This window comes from Hydra viridissima, unplaced genomic scaffold (genome assembly GCF_058129835.1).
Source record: "Hydra viridissima isolate aposymbiotic clone 2 unplaced genomic scaffold, HvirCarnegie_v1 scaffold_6, whole genome shotgun sequence".
Taxonomy (NCBI): Eukaryota; Metazoa; Cnidaria; class Hydrozoa; order Anthoathecata; family Hydridae; genus Hydra; species Hydra viridissima.
The window spans coordinates 13,167,817-13,185,797 of NW_028324305.1; the positions used below are offsets into that span (position 1 = coordinate 13,167,817).

The following is a 17,981-nucleotide window of genomic DNA, read 5'->3' on the forward strand; positions in this document are numbered from 1 at the left end:
CATCGATATATTAAATAATCGATGCATCAGCTTCTGCTTACTTTATCTTTTGTTTTTTTTTTCAATGGCTTTCGTTAGTTTAGAACTTATTCATTTGAAAAATATGCTCATTATGAGAACTTACATGATTTCTTAAAGCTCGACTTCTTAAAGCTTGACTTCTTAAAGCTTGACTTCTTAAAGCTTGACATTTAAAATGAAGAAGCATACTTTTATAAAAATTAATGGTTTAAGTCATTTTTAAATAACTTTTAAATTTTTAGTTTCCGAAAATGTTTGTTAAAAAAAAAATTGCCTTCTAATTTATGAAAATACATCAAACAATATTTTTAGATACCAAGTAATAAGTTTTTAAATATCAAATAATATTTTTAAATAATGAAAAACTTATATGAAAATTTAACAAATCATTTTCAAATTTATCAAATTATTTAAAATGACCTTGTTTTAAAATTGCTAATTAGTTTCAAGAAGCAACTACTCTACTACATTCACAATACTATTATCCTGTGATATAATCAAATATCTTCTGCTATTTTTCGCGATTCTTTATCAAAATAACATTTAAACAATCGTTTTAATAAATACATTTTCAGAATAATCCCGAGATGAATAAAAACGAAAGCAATTTAATATATCAATATTTTAATTTTGTGTAATTTGGAAACCATGAGTTAAAGTGTCCGATAAAAAAAGATGGGGGATGAAAAGCACAATGTACCTAGAAAGAACAGAAGAAGAAGAAAAAAGTTATTAGACAAAAGACACTCCAAAATTTCAGACGCTTTTCCTTATAAATGTAACAAAGAATTGACTAAAATAAAACCTTTTATAACAAAAGATTCCAAGTGAGTATTTTTTTTCTCTTTAAAAGGGAAGTTTTTAAATCCATGTTTTTTAAATACAATTTACGTCTTAAGATATAGTCTAGCTATATGAAGGTTTTTAAGCATATATACATACGTACATACATTCATACATATATGCATATATAGATACATACATAGATACATACATACATAGATACATACATAGATACATATATATATATATATATATATATATATATATATATATATATATATATATATATATATATATATATATATATATATATATATATATATATATATATATGTATATGTATATATAATTATACATACATACATAAAAGCCAAAACAAGCTACACTCAAACGTTTAGTGACTATTAAAATTTAGTAAACTCAAAGATTTGGTTTTAGAAATTATGTGAAAGACCAGTGGAAATTAAATCGCATAAAGTAATGCTAAGATTGTACAAGGCCCTGATTCTTTCAAGCTTTTATTTCTTTAAGCAAATTTGGAAATTGCATTTATTTTTTTGCAAATAAGTTTTCATACAGGTTTAAGAAGAGTTAAATTCAATAAATGCACATGTTTTTAAAAGACAAATAATTATTTTGCATGCTGGATAGAGTTTATGAGCTTCATTGTAAGTGTTCATAAATATGGTCTGTTGCCATTCTAAAGCAAAAATTTAATGGCAAAAAGTTTATCAATATTTTTATGCTGTCAATAAACCATTAAGTGAGAACACTTATGGAAATAGAGTTACTCAGAAATAATTAATTTAGAAAATGCTCAACTTGAATTCTTTTTTTCAATTTTCTAAATACTGCTTTGTCATATTTAATTTGTTTTAGGCATATAATATGTGGAAGCGGCAGAAAAGTTTTGCTATTTCGTTTAAAAACTGGTTTATTAGAGAAAACTTTTGAAGATCATGAAAAAGATGTTATTGCTATATTTCCTCATGAAAAAAATCCATTGCAAGTAAAAGATGATAATTGTTCTTGCTTGTCAATTTTAGTTGTTTACATAGAATTTCTTTTATAATTTTTCTTTTTTAATTGTTCTTTTAAATTAGGTGATATCTTGCACAGAGAATGAAGTTATATTTTGGGATTACACTGACTTAAGTGTTTCCAAGGTTTGTGGTTCCTACAACATTTAAATATAAATGCTATATGTAAATTTGTTCCAAAGTTGATTTGTTTCTTTCAATCTATAATTGAGATGTTTTTTATATTTTTATATTTGACTAATGAATTTTTTGTCTAATTTTGAATTGATTCCATTCACTTTTATATTTCAGTTTTTAAAAAAGATTGTTGATCTTACAAAAGCTTAGAATGTCTGAATTGATAAAATTGTCTTAGCAATTTAGTAAGTTGGAACTAAAAACCCAAATGTTCAATCAAAAAAATTTTTAACTTTTAAGATAAAATTTCTATAATACAAAGATCAAATAAGATTGTTACAGGAACAAAAGTCATCAACTAATGCAGTAAGGCCTATGTCTAAAAAAAATAATTAAAAATTAATTATATTTACAACACCAGCTTTTAAATCATATTTAGTCACTCAATATTTTATGTGCCAACTTTAGTAAATAAAATGTTCTGTCTAAAGTAACAATATTATGTGAAAGTTTCCTTAGTAGAATCAATGCTAAAACAATCTTATTAAAACTCTGTGCTTTATTATCAAAAAAGGTCAATAAATTTGATTATTGAATTATATAGTCTCTCTGTAAATAATTTGAAATAATTTCAAAAAACTCTTATTTTGTTTTGCTTCTTTAGACTTTCAAAGTTCCCTTTAAAATGCTTGATGTGTACATGCCAACAGCGAAGAAGGCTGAAACAATCTTTTGTGTTTCAATTATTGAAAAGGAGCTCAGTGAGGATTTCAAATTTTAGTATTTCAAATTTTATTGACTAAATTTTGTATTTAATTTTAAAGATTACTTGTGTGTATCTGTGTGTTATGGTGGTCAAAAAAGAAAAGTTTTTAAAACTGGTAAATCCATTCTTGTTAATCCATTCAATCATAGCAAATCTATTCTTAACACGTTCATAGTTATTCTCATAACAGAAAAAAAAGATGGTGATTTTAAGACAAAGAAAGTTCTTAATAAAGTTATATAAAAGAGATTTTAAGTAAAGAGTTGTGTAAGAGATTTTTGAACTTGTTTTGAAGCAATTTTCACATTGTCTACTTCAATCAAAATCTTAAATAAATCTACTTTGATTGGAGTTTAAGTTTCAACTCTAAATTTTTTTTCTCAGATAAAAATCAAAATTTCCCTTAAAATTCTCCTTAAAATTATCAAGATTTATAAATTCAAATAATCGAGATAATCAAGAAAGTTAAGATGCATATAAAATTCTTCAAGATTTAAACATAAATGTGTTGATTTTTTCATCATTATTTACTGTGAAACTTTGCTAAATTTGTTATTAACAATTGCTACTGTTAAAAATGCTAACTGGATATTTAAGGTACAATTTACTCTTTTTGCTTAACATATATCTCACATTGCTCTTCAACTTCATTAAATGTAAGGGTTTATCTTTGCAACTTTTTGTGGAATGTTATTTTAAGCAAACAGATTAAATATAGTCAACTTTAATCAACTCTTTTAACAAATGATAAAGTTTTTTAACAAAACCAAAAAAGAATTACATTAAAGTATATAAACTTGTAATGTGTTTTTTTACTTTTTAGCTTTAACAAGTTATATTTAATACCTCTACTTTCTTAATTTCTTTAGAAAGAAATAGAACCGTTTTGTTCCAATACAATGTTATAACACAAGAAAAGGTAATGATATCCACAGTCAGCAAAGGGCATAAGAAGTTTGCCATTAGTAAAAGTGAAAATTTTGTTGCTCTAATTTACAAGAAAAACTTAAAAATATATGATTGTAGTAATAGCAATATTTTGTCATATAAATTTGATGAAACTACTTTAACTTGTGTGGCAATACATCCATCAACTGATACAGTAGCAACTGGAGACAAAGATGGGAAGATAGTTTTATGGCATAATATATGTGATACACAGAAAGATCCAATTTGTTCTAAAATGCACTGGCATAATAATGAAGTGCATGATCTGCTTTTTATGAATGATGGTATGTATAATGTCTATTACAGTTTCCTTTTCTTAATGGAATTCAGTAATTGAACATAAACATAAACTAAACAAAAACTTAAAGCCTATGGTGTTAAGAATTAGTATAATTTTTATTTGATGGGCTTCTTTAATTGTGATAACTATGTTTAAAATACTAATATATTTTTACAAATATTTTAAAATACTAATATATTTTTGAAAATATTTTTAGGCTTTTATATGGTGTCTGGTGGGAAAGAAGGTGTATTAGTTATTTGGCAACTTGAAAACCAGCAAAAAAACTTTCTCCCTCGAGTTGGTGGGTCAATAAAACATCTATTTCAATCTAATGATGGCCAACATATTGGTTTTGCTATTGATAGTAATAGTAAGCAATTATTCGAAAATGCTTCAAATGTTATTTTCAGTTATTTGAATTCATTCAATAGAAAGGATATTTATGATAAATGTTTCTGAAACAACTAATAATTTTATAACTAAAGTAATTTGTAAAAATGTTTCCAGTACACTTTCTCGTTTTAGATTTTTACCAAAATTTAGTTAATAATTAATTTTCCAAATTTTTTACTGTTAAAAAATTGGTACTTAAAGTGATAATTTCTTAAAAGTAATTTAATAAAGCCAATCGCATCAACAGCTTTAACAATATTCAAATTGTTAAAGATAAGACTGAATTTTAGTGTTAATTTCTTAATTAGCAAAACTTTATTGGGCTCCATGATGTCATAATTTAAGGTTTTCAATTTATATCATGACTTTATGAAGTCCATAAACTTATCTTTTTTATGGTTAATCAGTTTTCACTTTTGATATCATCAAACCATATCAACAAATTGATATCATCAAACCATTTCAACAAATTGATTTGACCATCAAACCATTTCAACAAATTGATTTGACCATCAATCAACATTTCAACAAATTGATTTGACCATCAAACCATTTCAACAAATTGATTTTGAACACCTTCATGAAAAAATTGTTGTAAAATGCAAAATCCTGGCACTGCCGTTCAAAAAAATTTGATGTTCTAACACCTTATGATTCTAAAGTTATTGTATTTTACAGATTTTACAAAATAGCATTTTATTCATAAAAGCTGCTATTTTAGTTAACATTTTGCTGATATACTTCATCTCCAAACCTAAATTTTTAACTGGGTTTTTAAGGGTCCAAAAAAAAAAGTTTCTTTTTGAGTTACTAAAGATTTCTGGTAATTTTAACTAAACAGGCTAAGCAACACCAAAAAAATTGAACCTGTAAATATTAAAGAAATAACAATTGCTCATTTTATATGCATTTAGAAGTTCTTTTTAGCTGAAAATCTTATTTAAAACTTTTCTAGTTCAGAAAATATGAATAAAAATCATTTGGAATATTTAAAATTCAGATTTTTTAACAAACTTGTAAAATAGGATTCTAAAAACCAAGTTCAATTAAAGAAAATGATTACAATTATTTAATAAGAAACAATTTATAAATAATCATCAATTTTTTAGAATTTACATTTATTTTTTCTATCCAACCGCAAAAATTTTCTGTGATTTTTTCTATTGGATAAAAAGTACTGGAAATCTTTCATAACCTAAAAATGTTGAATTTGGAGTGTTTAAGTGCCTTTCTTTTTTTGCTTTCCCTTTTTTTTTTTTTTTTTTTTTTTTTGATTTTTCACCAGTGTTACTCCAAAAATAGATTAATCTATAAGCTGTTAAAGCAAAAAGGTTGCGGTTTGTTTTGCTTATGTTGTTTTTATTCATATTTTTTTTACTTGTTATTTTATATTTGTAATGATTAAGTTAATTGTTTAAACTATATTTGTTTAGTCATCAAACTGTTATCAATTCATGATTCTAAGTTAACTAAAGCTATAAAAGGACTTTCCCCAGGTAATCAATGTGCTTTAAAATGAGTTATCTTTTTTCTTATTTACAAAGATTCTCAAAGATTTTTACTTCTTCTGTAGCATATGATTTATCTGCTGGCTTGAATTATGATCCAAAAACTGATTGTTTGGTTTTGAATGGCAGACCTGATGCAATCATACAGTTTTACCATCCACAACAAGATTCAGTTAAACTTAGTGTAAGTTTGCTCTCAGTATTTTGCAATTTAGTTTAAAAAATCTTCACGTTGTTGCTGCTAACATATTGTTGGTATAAGTTTTTGATTCGTAATTATTCTATTGATTTTCTATATAATTCACAGCTGGATGTAGTTGGAGAAAATTTGGTATCTTCTGTTGAGGAGCGTCATGTGTATCCTAGTCGAGTTGAAAAAATTGCTTTTTCTAAAGATGGTTTGTGGATGGCAACTGTAAGTTTTTTTATTCATTATAGTTTTAGAGAGAACCACAAAATCATTTTTGGATTAAAAATTTAGTTGTATTATTAATATTTTTTTAACATTTAGATTGTAGTTCGAGAAGACAAACTGCTGCCTACTGAAAGGACATTAAAATTTTGGAAGCATTCTGATAAAAAGTATTTTTCTTTTAGTGGTTTTTGAAACAGTTTAAATTTACACAATCTTAATAAATCAGTTATTTCTATGTGACATAGTTTTCAGATTTTTTTAAATCTTTAAGTAGAGATTTGGAATATATATGTATTTATTAATAAGGAAATATGGATTATATATATATAGGAAAGTAAATTGTAAATGTATTTGTGCCAAATAATTACTGAAGAGTTGCTTTTAAGAACATTTTATTGTGATTTTATTGTTTTTTTTTAAACCTGTTTTAGCTATTGTTTAAATTCAGTCGTTGAGCCTGTTCATGCTGATAATATATATGTCCTTCTATTTCGTCCACATAAATTGAACTATTCTGCCATCACAGCAAGTAAAGATGGAAATATAAAATCTTGGCAATTAGTGGAAGAAAAAACAAGAAAAGGTTTTTAATAAATTTAGTAACCTATCCTTTAACATCTATTGCTTAAACACAAATTCAGCACACATTAATAGTTAATTACTTAAAAAATTTTTGAAGAAGGAAGCATCAGGACAATTTGGAGGATTTGACATCATTTTGTTCATAACATTCTAAAAACCTCTTGGAGTAATACAGTATTGTGAAAAAGTTAACAACCACTAAATAAAAAAAAAAAATTTTTTCAAATGAATTTAGTTAATTTTTGTTCTAAAGATAATAAAATAGTCTTTTTTTTCAAACATATTAAATAGAACATGAGATAAAAGAAAAAAAATTTTTTCTTTAGAAAATGAGTTAATAGAACCTATAAAAATAAGGATTAAATATTGTGTTAATTTTTTTTTATTTTTTGTGAAAAAGTTAAGAACCAAAAAGAATTTTTGGTGTTAAATGCGGCAGAAATGTCTTTTTTAATTTATTTTTTACCTTTTTTGTTTAAATATTCTATTAATGACCTGAGTCATTACCAAAAAACCAATAAAAGTATTTGAAAAAAATTATTTTTTTTTAAATACTTTTAATTTAATTTCAAACAAAAAAAATTCTTTACTTTTGAAAAAAATGAGTAGAAAAGCTATTACCTATGAAGATCGTGTAAAAGTGGTGTATTTTCACCAGGAAGGTAAATCTGCTCGTGAAATTGGAAAAATAATAAAGCGATCACATAGTTCAGTGTTAACAATCATCAAAAGATTCAAAGAGACAAAATCTTATGTTGATTGCCATCTTTCTGGAAGACCGCGTTTGATGAAACCCAATGATGATTGCCTTTTAATCAGGTTGGCAAAGAAAAATCGAACCATGCCGTCGCATGAATTAAGAAGGGAATGTAAGCTTTCAAATGGATGTCAAGCATCGGCATCACTTGTGCGTAGGAAACTATTAGCTAATAATATGTTATGGAAAAAAGCTGCTCTAAAACTGCGACTTACCAAACAATATTTAAAAAAGCGAAAAGAATTTTGCCAAAGCGTCAAAGAATGGTCTAAACAAAAATGGAGGACAGTAATGTTCAGTGATGAGATGAGTATCAAGGTTGATAACCAAAAAAACCAAATTATGATTCGCAGGCAGCCTTCAGAAAAATATAATCTTGATTGTATAGTTCAAAGAACAAAACAAGGTAGCGGGTTGGTTGGAATATGGTGCTGCATGACATATTATAGTCTCGGTATGTTTGAATTATTTGATGGTCAACTCAACTCTATTTATTACGTTGATATTTTAAATAACAACTTGTTACCATCAATTAATCCATTAAGCAAAGCATTCCGTTCATTTTTCAGCAAGGTAATGCACCATGTCACAGGGCTAAAATTGCTTCTGAATGGTTGGAAAGCAAAAATATTGAGCGTCTAACTTGGCCACCAAATAGCCCAGATCTAAATTGCATTGAAAATCTTTGGAGTTGGCTTGATAAAAAGATTGCCAAGAAATCACCAAGGAGCCTTGAGGAGTTGTGCAATATTTTACCAGCAATACTTGGAAATGTTCCCAAACAAATTTTAGGGAATTTAATAGACTCAATGCCAAATCGTATAAATGAGTGCTTAAAAATTCTTGGTAGAATTACGCGGTATTAGGTAAAAGTTACCGTTTTTTGTTCTGTGGTTCTTAACTTTTTCACAATTTTTTTTTGAATAAAAATTACCTATAAAACTTTAAATACATTTTTTTTATTTGTTTAAAAGTTTTTATCATTATTATTATTTTTTATCTTGTTTGTCTATTTTCTAAAATTTATTATTATTATTTTTTTTACCAGAAAAATATATTCGGTTAAATAAAAATTTAAAAATAAAAATAAATTATGTTTTGTTTTTTTGGTGGTTCTTAAATTTTTCACAATACTGTAGATTGTAGCCAAATCAGACCAAAATATTGTTGGCATATCATGCTTTTTAATAAATGGCAAAAGGCGTTTTTTTAAGCATTCTATATACAAATCTGAGCTCAAAGTCTTACGAGTAATGTATGGTGCACTTTTCAAACCACAGGAGCAGATTGCTTGCCATACAGAGAACTTGGGAGCAAATTTTTTCAGTTTGAATATATTTGAACTTGTTGGCGACATATCTGCATTTCCACTGATAAGAATATTGCTGGCCTGGCCATTGTGAAAAGTTCTTTTTGCAATAGGTTTCATCATCTTCAATTATGTACAAGTTTTTTCAGCTTAAAACAATCATAAGCAATACTTAACATCAATATAATTAAACAGCAACATATTAGCTTACATCTGCAAAAAAATCTGTTTAGTAGTTTTTGAGTAATTAATGATTAAAGGGTGCTGAATATCATCATGTTCAACCAATATAATTTTCTTGTTAAAAAAGTAATAAATTTTTACTAAGAAAATTAATGTTAATAGTCATCAATTTAAAAGATGCTTGAAAAAAGCAAAATGTAAATGTTGTATTTTTGAAAGACTGCAAAATAATTTTTTAGGAGAGAGAATTGAAGCTTGGCAATTACATTCTATTGGAAGTTACGGTAAACAAAGTTGTCATCAAGCTTGTTTCTCTGCTGATGGATCTTTGTTAGCAGTACTCTTTTCTGATGTAAATATTTAAATGTATATTTTACAGAGAGTTGAAACTTTTAAAACAAATGTTTTGTATTTGATGAAAGGTTTTTTTAAAATTACTCTTGGAAAGTGCAGTTTTTTTGTTTACTCCACAATTATGGAGTTCACAAAAGACTACACTTTCCGCATTATTATTTAAGATAATTTAAAATCACTTAAAATCTATTTTAATAAAAAAAGTTAAGTAGTTTCATTCAGTTTATTTATTAAGGTTTCATTTTTGAATTAGCAATAAATCTAATATTTTTTTAGATTACATTATGGGATCCAGAAAATCTATCACATGAAAGCACTATTAGTTGGAATTTTGAATTAAATCCAATAAAGTTGGTTTATTTCTTAGTTTTAATGTTAGTTTTTGTGCTTAAACGTTTTTATTTGAGTCATCAAATTTAGCATTTTATCTTCTGTTTAGGTCTCTTACATTTTGCCACAAGGAATCTTCTCAATATCTTATCGGATGCTCTGATAAAACTATAGTGTCATGGAATATTTCTACATTGGAAGTTGCCTGGAAAATGGAGTGTGAAGTTAAGTTAGTGGCATCTGATCCATCCTCCAAATACTTTGCTGCATTTATTTGGTTTAAAGAAACAAATAAAATGCATTGTAATTTCTTATTCTTTTTTTTTTTTTGCATTTAAGCAAACTAAATTTATGAAAAATTAAATAACATTAATAATGCATCAGACTATCCCCACTTTATATCTTTATTTAAGTATATCTTTTTGATCCCTCTGTCCCAACACCTGCTGCTCTACTGTATAATATACAACAAGAGTATTTGTCTCTTAAATCTGCTATCTTTACTCCACGTGCAGAGCAATACATTGGCAATACAATCTGGACAAAAATTGGGTTTTTATACTATCTTAATGACATGGTATGATTATTCTAGGTATTAATCATTTTTAGACTGTAAATCTTTTGGTTACATAATTGTTAATGATTTGTTGGTTTGAAAAATTTTTAAGCCATTCTATTTTTAGAATATAATGAAAATAGTTGAGATAGAGGAAATCAAGATAAATAATGTGAGTTGCATTTTTTTTCCTGCTGTTTATCTTGGACTATTAGAGTTTTATTACAAAGAAAAAAAAATCTTACAAAATCTTAATTTTCTTTTATTAAAATGTTATTAGTTAACTTTCTCTCGTGGTTTTTAGAAAGTATCAAATATCTCTATTGAAAAGTCTGCCTTTGAAGAGTTATTTGGGGTAGCACAAAAGCGTAAGTTTATCTAGTGTAAACAGTTGAGTTAAAGTTTTATTAAATAAATTAAGTAAAAGATGTTAAATTCACCTAATCAATCAATATCTTTACTATTCCTTTTTGTATAGAAAGTATTCATGTCAACAATAACAAATCTTTGCCTGTTGGTAATCCAGCATCAACATTTATGCAAAAAGTATTTTTTTTTTTTTTTTTTTTTTTTTTTTTTTTTGTAGAAAATCACCTATGAAAGAGGAATATGCTGAGTTATTTTACAATTATTATAAATTTTTAGATACTGACAACACCAACTCATGTCTTGCCATCTACAGATATATTGTGCAAAGTATTTTTGAAGTCCTTGCTTGTCTCTAAATCAAGGTTTTTTTTGTTGTTTTTTGTACTTTATAAAGACTAGGAATCTGGAGTTTTTTTTTTTCAACCCTTTTTTTAATATGTCAAACTCAGTTTTAATTTAAATCAGTCACATGGAAGTTTTAGATGCTAGATTTTAAATGTAACAAGTAAAATACCTCGGTATGGGGTTGTAATACCTTGGTATGGGGTAGTAATACTTCATAATGAGATTGTAATACCTCAGTATGAGGTTGTAATACCTCAGTATTGGGTTTTAATACCTCAATATGGAATTGTAAGATAATTTAATCCAAAAATTTTCAAGTTAGAATGGTTGACTTTTTTTTTATTACAATTCCAAGTATGTATTTCCTGCATTATACCAGCTCCAATATGATATTTCCTGGTAATATAATAGTAATAAAAATTGAGTAAAATTAATAGAATAAATACTTTAAGCCAAACAAAAAAGTTAATGCACCCATCTTCAAATTTGAAACAAGTTAAATGTATTGTTGCTATGTATAAAATTGAACAATCAGCATCGCATTACAAATAGTTAAAACTTAATTACAGTTTTGATATTTGTGGAATAAGTTTTTTAAAAATTTGCTAAATTTGGAAAAACTTAAATTCAATGATACAGCACTTCTAATGCACCTTTACTTTATTTACTTAAGATTTAAAGCTATTCTTTTCCTTACTCTAAGGAGCCTGTTTTTAAATATCTTTTACAAGAAACTTCTTTTTTTTTTCTAAGCAAATTAAAATGTTTGAATGATGGTCAAAAAATTGTTGCAATTTTAATTTAATCAATTTTGAAGTATTCTTTATTTCTTACACAATTCATGTATTGCAAACTATTTCTGAGCTATCTTGTGAACGTGAGTTGACCTCACTAAAAAAACTCCAACAAGTTACAAAATAAAGCTTTTATTCTATTTAGTTGGAGGGGGTGCATTTCCACCTTCCATTTTATAGTAAATTTAATAATGCTAAACTAACTAATAGCTAATAAAACTGAATTAAATGAAAATAACATAATTGTAACAATGAGTAAAACTGAACACGGCCTAAAACAAACTTGAAAATAGATTTTAATTTTATATCATTTTTTAATCTTATTTTAAATTTTTTTCTAGTCTTGATGAAAAGGAACTAATTCAAGAAGATTTTGAGGTAGAAAGAGGTAAAAATTTGCAAGCATCTACAAAATATTTTACTTAAAAAAAAAAAAATTTCTAATAAATAACTGAAGAGGCTTTTATTTAAAATTTATCGACCTTATCTTTACAAATATCTACTTTATAAATATCTATTTTGTAAATATCTTTTTTTTTTAATTATGCAGCTGTATTTTTTATAATTATTACTTTTATTTTCATAAATAAAGATGTTTTATAGTTTTTAGATAAGGATAGGAATTTCTTGCTGAATGCTCCTTTTAAATATCTTAACTCCCAAAAAATCTAAAATAAAATAAATAGCAGGTAAAAGATTTGAAAATAAAGTTTCTAAAGATTATTTTGAAATTTTGGTATTTTATTACTTATAAATAAACACTCCTTAACTTTTTATATTATTATTTTGTTGAAATAATCATGTAATACCATTTTGATTAAATTATTTGTGCAATAAAACCATTTTTAAAATAAAAGACATACATACATACATACATACATACATACATACATACATACATACATACATACATACATACATACATACATACATACATACATACATACATACATACATACATACATACATACATACATGCATACATACATACATACATACATACATACGTGAAAAAGGACTCCGGTGTTTTATGTATGGTAGAAATTGTTTTGTGATGCTTCAGAAGTGTAAAGTTTGTTTTCGGACGGATAGAAGTTGGATAAACGAACCGATTAAGAATGAGCCTTAATATTTTAAGCAGAATGTTAAACATTACAAAAAACAACCCTTCAAGTTAATTAAAGGTAAATGTGGGTTAGCTTACGACACTTTCCTTTGATTGGTGTTGATTTAAATGTAGTTCTTAATTTGCTAGTTTTCGGTTTATTAACTATCAACATTCCTTTTTTATCTAATTAAATGATTATTAGGTTAAAATCACAACTATATACAATTTCTAAAAGCGAGTTGAAACTTTTCTGCAACCAAAGTGTTAACGGTTTGTCTATTTACGTCTGTCATTTGTGACAATTCTCTAAATTAATTAAAACGGCATTATTATTTTGAGCTGCATTTGTGACGATATTTATAATAGCATGTGAAATAACGATATTGAAACGGAGCTTATTTGACAATTAACTTCCTTATTGCCCCGTCGAATCTTAAAACGTTTAGAAAACAAAAATGTCGGGTTTTCATTCATAAGACCGGTGATCCGGCTTCGGGTGTTTTAATATTTGATCTTCTTTTAAAAACTGCAAGCCTAAAGCATGGCCTCAAGTGTGCAAACAGGCTTATCTACTGTATAAAACCAATTTTTTTTTTTTTTTTTCTTTTCAATATTCAAACTATTTGGAAATTTTACTCTAACAATTAAACTCATTTGTTTGAGTTGGGTATTAGAGTTTCATGTGTTCTTGTTTGCTTTACAATCACTGTTCAATTGTTATAATCCTCAAAAATTTCCTCATATGTTTCGCCCCTCATTTGATCTTCTACTAAATATTTTACAAATTTATAAATCCATTATATACTAATAAATTCCTTTTTTAAATGGTTTTCCGAAATGTTTTTTTTTTTTTTTTTTTTATATATATATAAGAGTATTTTAGAAAGAAAAAAAACGGAAAATCTCTGTTTTGTTTTAGACGATTTTTCTGAACATGTTCACGAAACTATGGAAATAGTATCCCGTCAAACCGTGCCTAAAGACATTGCACCGATTGACTTGATTAGCTTGCCCGAGTATGATTTTTCGTTCGTTAAAGAATATGTTGAAAAGTGAACGTGATATTTAATCGAAAATTTAAAGGATTTGAAGAGAAGAAAATTTAAATGATTTTGTAGAGAAACGTATTTCAAAAAAACTAATCTAGCCTACATATGTTTGTTGTTTTTTTTTGTTTGTTTTGTTTTGTTTTTTTTCGAAAATTTTAGTGTCAGCCTAATAAAGCTAAAAAAAGCTTTAAAAATTTCGAAATTAAAAAATATAAAAAGATGTTGCCTTATACTATATATTTTCAAGCAACTTATAATCTCACTGAATTTAAAACAATAATCAAGCTTAGTTAAGTCGCCTCTCAGTTTCCAAATAATGACACCGATCTTTACTGTTAATAAACAAACTTCCGCGGTGTTTCTTTTAAAGTCGATAGCCATGGCGCTCAGTCAACTTTTGTTTGGTTTTTCTTGCAAAGGAAGCACTTGTTTTCTTCAAAGCGGTTCGGTTTGGTTTAATTGCAAACGCTCGACATTTTAAATCTCATTGTTGCTAAACATTTTGTCGTACAAGCAACCTATCTAAAGTTTGTGCGTTTGATTTAAATGTTTGAGTGGAAGTGGAGTTTGAAGTCGGAAAATAAAGCCAGTTAGTTTGCATCGCCGCAATCCCACAAAAGTAGACAAGAGGTAAGTTCAAGCTCTGATGATGTTTTTTAGTTAAAAGTTGGTAAAAAATTTTTTTTTAGATTTTCAATCTTTAATTGTGGTATTTAACTTAAGCTCCGATGAAAAATCACAAATCAATTTGTGATTTTTAATTTGAAATGAAAAATGGTATGGGTTGAATATTTAGTGATTGGTTGCGTTTGACAAAAACCAAAAATAACTATATGATATATAATAACTATATGGTATATGAAAAAAAAGGATGAACTTGGTAAACCATCAAACAGAAACTGAGATTGTTTCTTCATTTATTAGCTTCCGTCTCTCAATCTAGATGACCGTCATTAAAGGATATGCTGGCTTTATTTGTTCGCTCTAACTATGAACAGTGGTGTTTTTATCGTTTTACAGTAGTTTTAGTTTCATTATTCAGAGCAAGTTGTAAAAAAAATGTTACCCTTAAAGCAAAAAGGAAATCCTGCCCCCCCCCCCTCTCCATGTAACTAAACGTAGTGACGTCAAAGAGAAAGCGTTGTTTATGCAAAGGTTCACGGTTTTCATAATTGAAACAATCGATTTTTTGTAGTTTTTTTGTTTTGTTTTCTAATTAAAACGTGCTCATTTGAGAGTTTTAAGTGAACCGTCTGTTTGAGAAACAAAGGCACCACCGCAACCCAACACGTGTTAAAACTCTAAAGTAGGGGAAAATGACTTTCTAAATAATCATTGAGTTCTAAAGCTAACATTAACGATAGAATCTTAAAAGAAAAATGTAGAAAATAAAATCTCGACTATTTTATTAGTTTATTTGTTTTACTTCTTTTGTTAATAAGCTTCAGAAATTATGTACCAAATATCATTAAAAACAAAGATCTGCAATTTATGTAAAATATTACGCGATTGAAAATTATACGTTTTGTTCCGGTTATTTGTTTTTTAGGTTTAAAATATGCAAATTGCCGCCATGAGCGTTACAGAAAACAACTCTGTCAAAATGGAAGAAAACCTGTCCAAGGAAGAGCATGTTGATATTGTATCGCCTGTTAGTGGACTTAGTAACTCAAAGCATCACTTTTCATCTGAATATATGGTGAAAAGTATTTCTCGTCATAACGAAACATTTATGTCTTCCGCGTACATCCCAAGTTTGATGTCATTAGCTTCATCTGAAAGTACGATCGGTTATTCAGCGCCAGATTTTCGAGCCTACAGTTATCGAACTGCATCGCCACCATATATTGACAAAGCCCCTACATTAAATCAAAAAACTTCAACGGAAGACACCACCCAAAACTCTGACCGACCTTCACCATCAACTACCCCCTTAGAAGACAAACACGTTTGGTCAAAAGCTGAGGTCGAGTTACTTTTAGACTTATACGAAAAAAATCAAGACCAGCTTAAAGATCCGCGCGTACGTAAAACGCGAGTGTGGGAAGATATTGCAACTGCTATACGCGAAACTCTAGATTCCGATGTAAACGGATGCCAATGTAACCAAAAGTTTCGTAATCTCAAAGCAGATTTTCAAAAAGTGCAAGAGCACAACGGCCGCCCTGGGAACTTCAAAAGGATATGCAAGTATTACGATCGATTAGTGAATTTGTTAAATTACACTCCTTACGTTCAACCAAAAACTTTTTCCAATTCTATGAACAGTAACAGCGATGTGTCTCATAACCAACATTACTTTGAAAATGAAAATATACCGCCATCTCTGCCCTCTCTAAAACGTAAATACAACGAAATTTATTTAAACGGCCATTCAAATAATCTTCTCTCAAACAGTCATATTGAAAATTATCAATCTAAAAAGCAACGTTCACAGTGCCAATGTGAATGTAGCGAGGAGATCGCGAGTTTACGTGAGAGCATTGAGCGAACAAATAGATATATTTTAGCGCGAGCCGCACATGAAGATGATCGCATTCGACGTCTAGAAGAAGTCCACCGTGAAAAATTGATTGCAATGAGTAGGTTCGCTGACATTTTTAAGGACTATATACACAAAATTGTATGACGTAATGGGATTAAAGTTCCGATTATTATCGGGGATAAACTATGATCAATTTTAAACTCTTATAGCTAATTTATTGCAGGCATTTTGTAAAGAAATTTGATAGTATTCTTTTTAATGCCTCAGCGTTTTAAAGTTTTTTTAACGCAGCGTAAGACGTCAATAAATTCTTGTTCTCGATAACTCGAGGTTTTCCGCTAATAAATGCATACTTGTTAAGTCGGCATTGAGTGTAGCGCAATATTCGCATGTACTCCTGAGGTTGTTTGTTCCGTATTGTGGGTTAATGGTAAAGCAAAAATAACAATAGCAACTTTGATTACCTAAACCATTGTGTTTTTTAGTAAAGGACTTTTAATGTTTCTTAACAAAAGAGTTTAAGAACCTTTTTGTACATTGTTAGCAAAATTGTTTTCGAAGGCTTTTTAAATTTGTGTGAGGTATGAAATAGTTTTACTTTTTGTATTGTAAATACTTCTTTACTTAGGATGGATTTCTAAAATCTATTTTTGAATCGGTAATAATAAATTTTATATTTATTATGTATTGTAGAGAATATTATTAATTGTTAACTTATGTATAACCAGATAATTGCTTGTAAAAAAGTTTTTTAAGCGTTTTAAGAAAGTATCTATATCAAGAACGACATTCATCAATGAGCCCCGTAAATTTTTTATGTTATGTCAAAGAAAAAGATTTTTTCTACAGCGATTTTTCTTAAAATTTAGAGATAAAAGTATCGACGTTCGGCGCCGTATGTTTAGTTGGGCATAGTGTGTTTCAAAGTACGTGTCAAAAAGCAGCAAAATACCTATTTAAATTCTGAGTGTTAACAATTTAACGCGAAAAGTTAACAATATAATGTGAATATATAATTATTAAAAATGTAATTAGTAAAAAATCTCTTTAAAGTAAGTTTACGTAAAGTTGTTTTTATGAACAAAGTTATATTAAAAAAATTACATTGAAAAATTGTAGCATATATTCTTTTACTAATCTACGATTCAAATTCAATTCGGACTTGATACAAAGATTCAAGAAAAAGACCTTTGTCGGCAAGAATGCACTCAAAAACTTAGTCTTTTGTTTTTAAACAATTGCGTCCCATAAAAAAACGCGAGATGCGTTTATTATAAGACGCAATTGTTTCTGTTTAACATAAAATCTAAAGACGAAACTAGCCAATGAGTGAATTATCTATTTTTAAATTATTATCTTGTTTTATACATTTTTTGATTGATGGGAAATTAATTTAAAGTTTTGTACAACGAGAAGTAAATTGAAGAGATAAAAAAAAAAACTCTGCGAAATTACGATAAGAAAAAATGGCGGTTCAAGGAGGTTT

At 27.4% G+C, this 17,981-nt stretch overlaps 2 protein-coding genes across 5 annotated transcripts in view; both read left to right on the plus strand.

Annotated features, from left to right (window-relative positions):
• The first annotated feature begins 587 nt into the window (after positions 1-587).
• On the plus strand, positions 588-14,114 carry LOC145190804 (WD repeat-containing protein 75-like). Its single transcript, XM_090089737.1, has 21 exons — positions 588-848; positions 1,684-1,813; positions 1,908-1,970; positions 2,626-2,722; positions 3,597-3,959; positions 4,173-4,328; positions 5,785-5,847; positions 5,925-6,043; positions 6,167-6,274; positions 6,371-6,441; positions 6,706-6,857; positions 9,345-9,457; positions 9,736-9,809; positions 9,899-10,092; positions 10,203-10,366; positions 10,473-10,517; positions 10,650-10,713; positions 10,824-10,891; positions 10,991-11,076; positions 12,195-12,241; positions 13,881-14,114. The coding sequence occupies exons 1-21, from the start codon at positions 697-699 to the stop codon at positions 14,015-14,017; spliced, it is 2,466 nt and encodes an 821-aa protein (XP_089945863.1). The 5' UTR covers positions 588-696; the 3' UTR covers positions 14,018-14,114.
• A 263-nt stretch (positions 14,115-14,377) lies between these two features.
• The window catches only part of LOC145190508 (uncharacterized), a 14,443-nt gene continuing 10,839 nt past the window's right edge, over positions 14,378-17,981 (plus strand). The window contains exons 1-3 of one of the 4 annotated variants that reach the window (XR_013847408.2): positions 14,378-14,640; positions 15,560-17,153; positions 17,365-17,701. Coding sequence is in view for 1 of the 4 variants with exons in the window: in XM_080067391.2 (XP_079923517.2) it covers positions 15,569-16,639 (1,071 nt within the window). In the remaining 3 variants the exon portion in view is untranslated. Of the gene's footprint in view, positions 14,641-15,559; positions 17,327-17,364; positions 17,702-17,981 lie in introns of those variants that run through there. The other 3 variants (XR_013847409.2, XR_016453538.1, XM_080067391.2) reach the window with 3 other exon arrangements.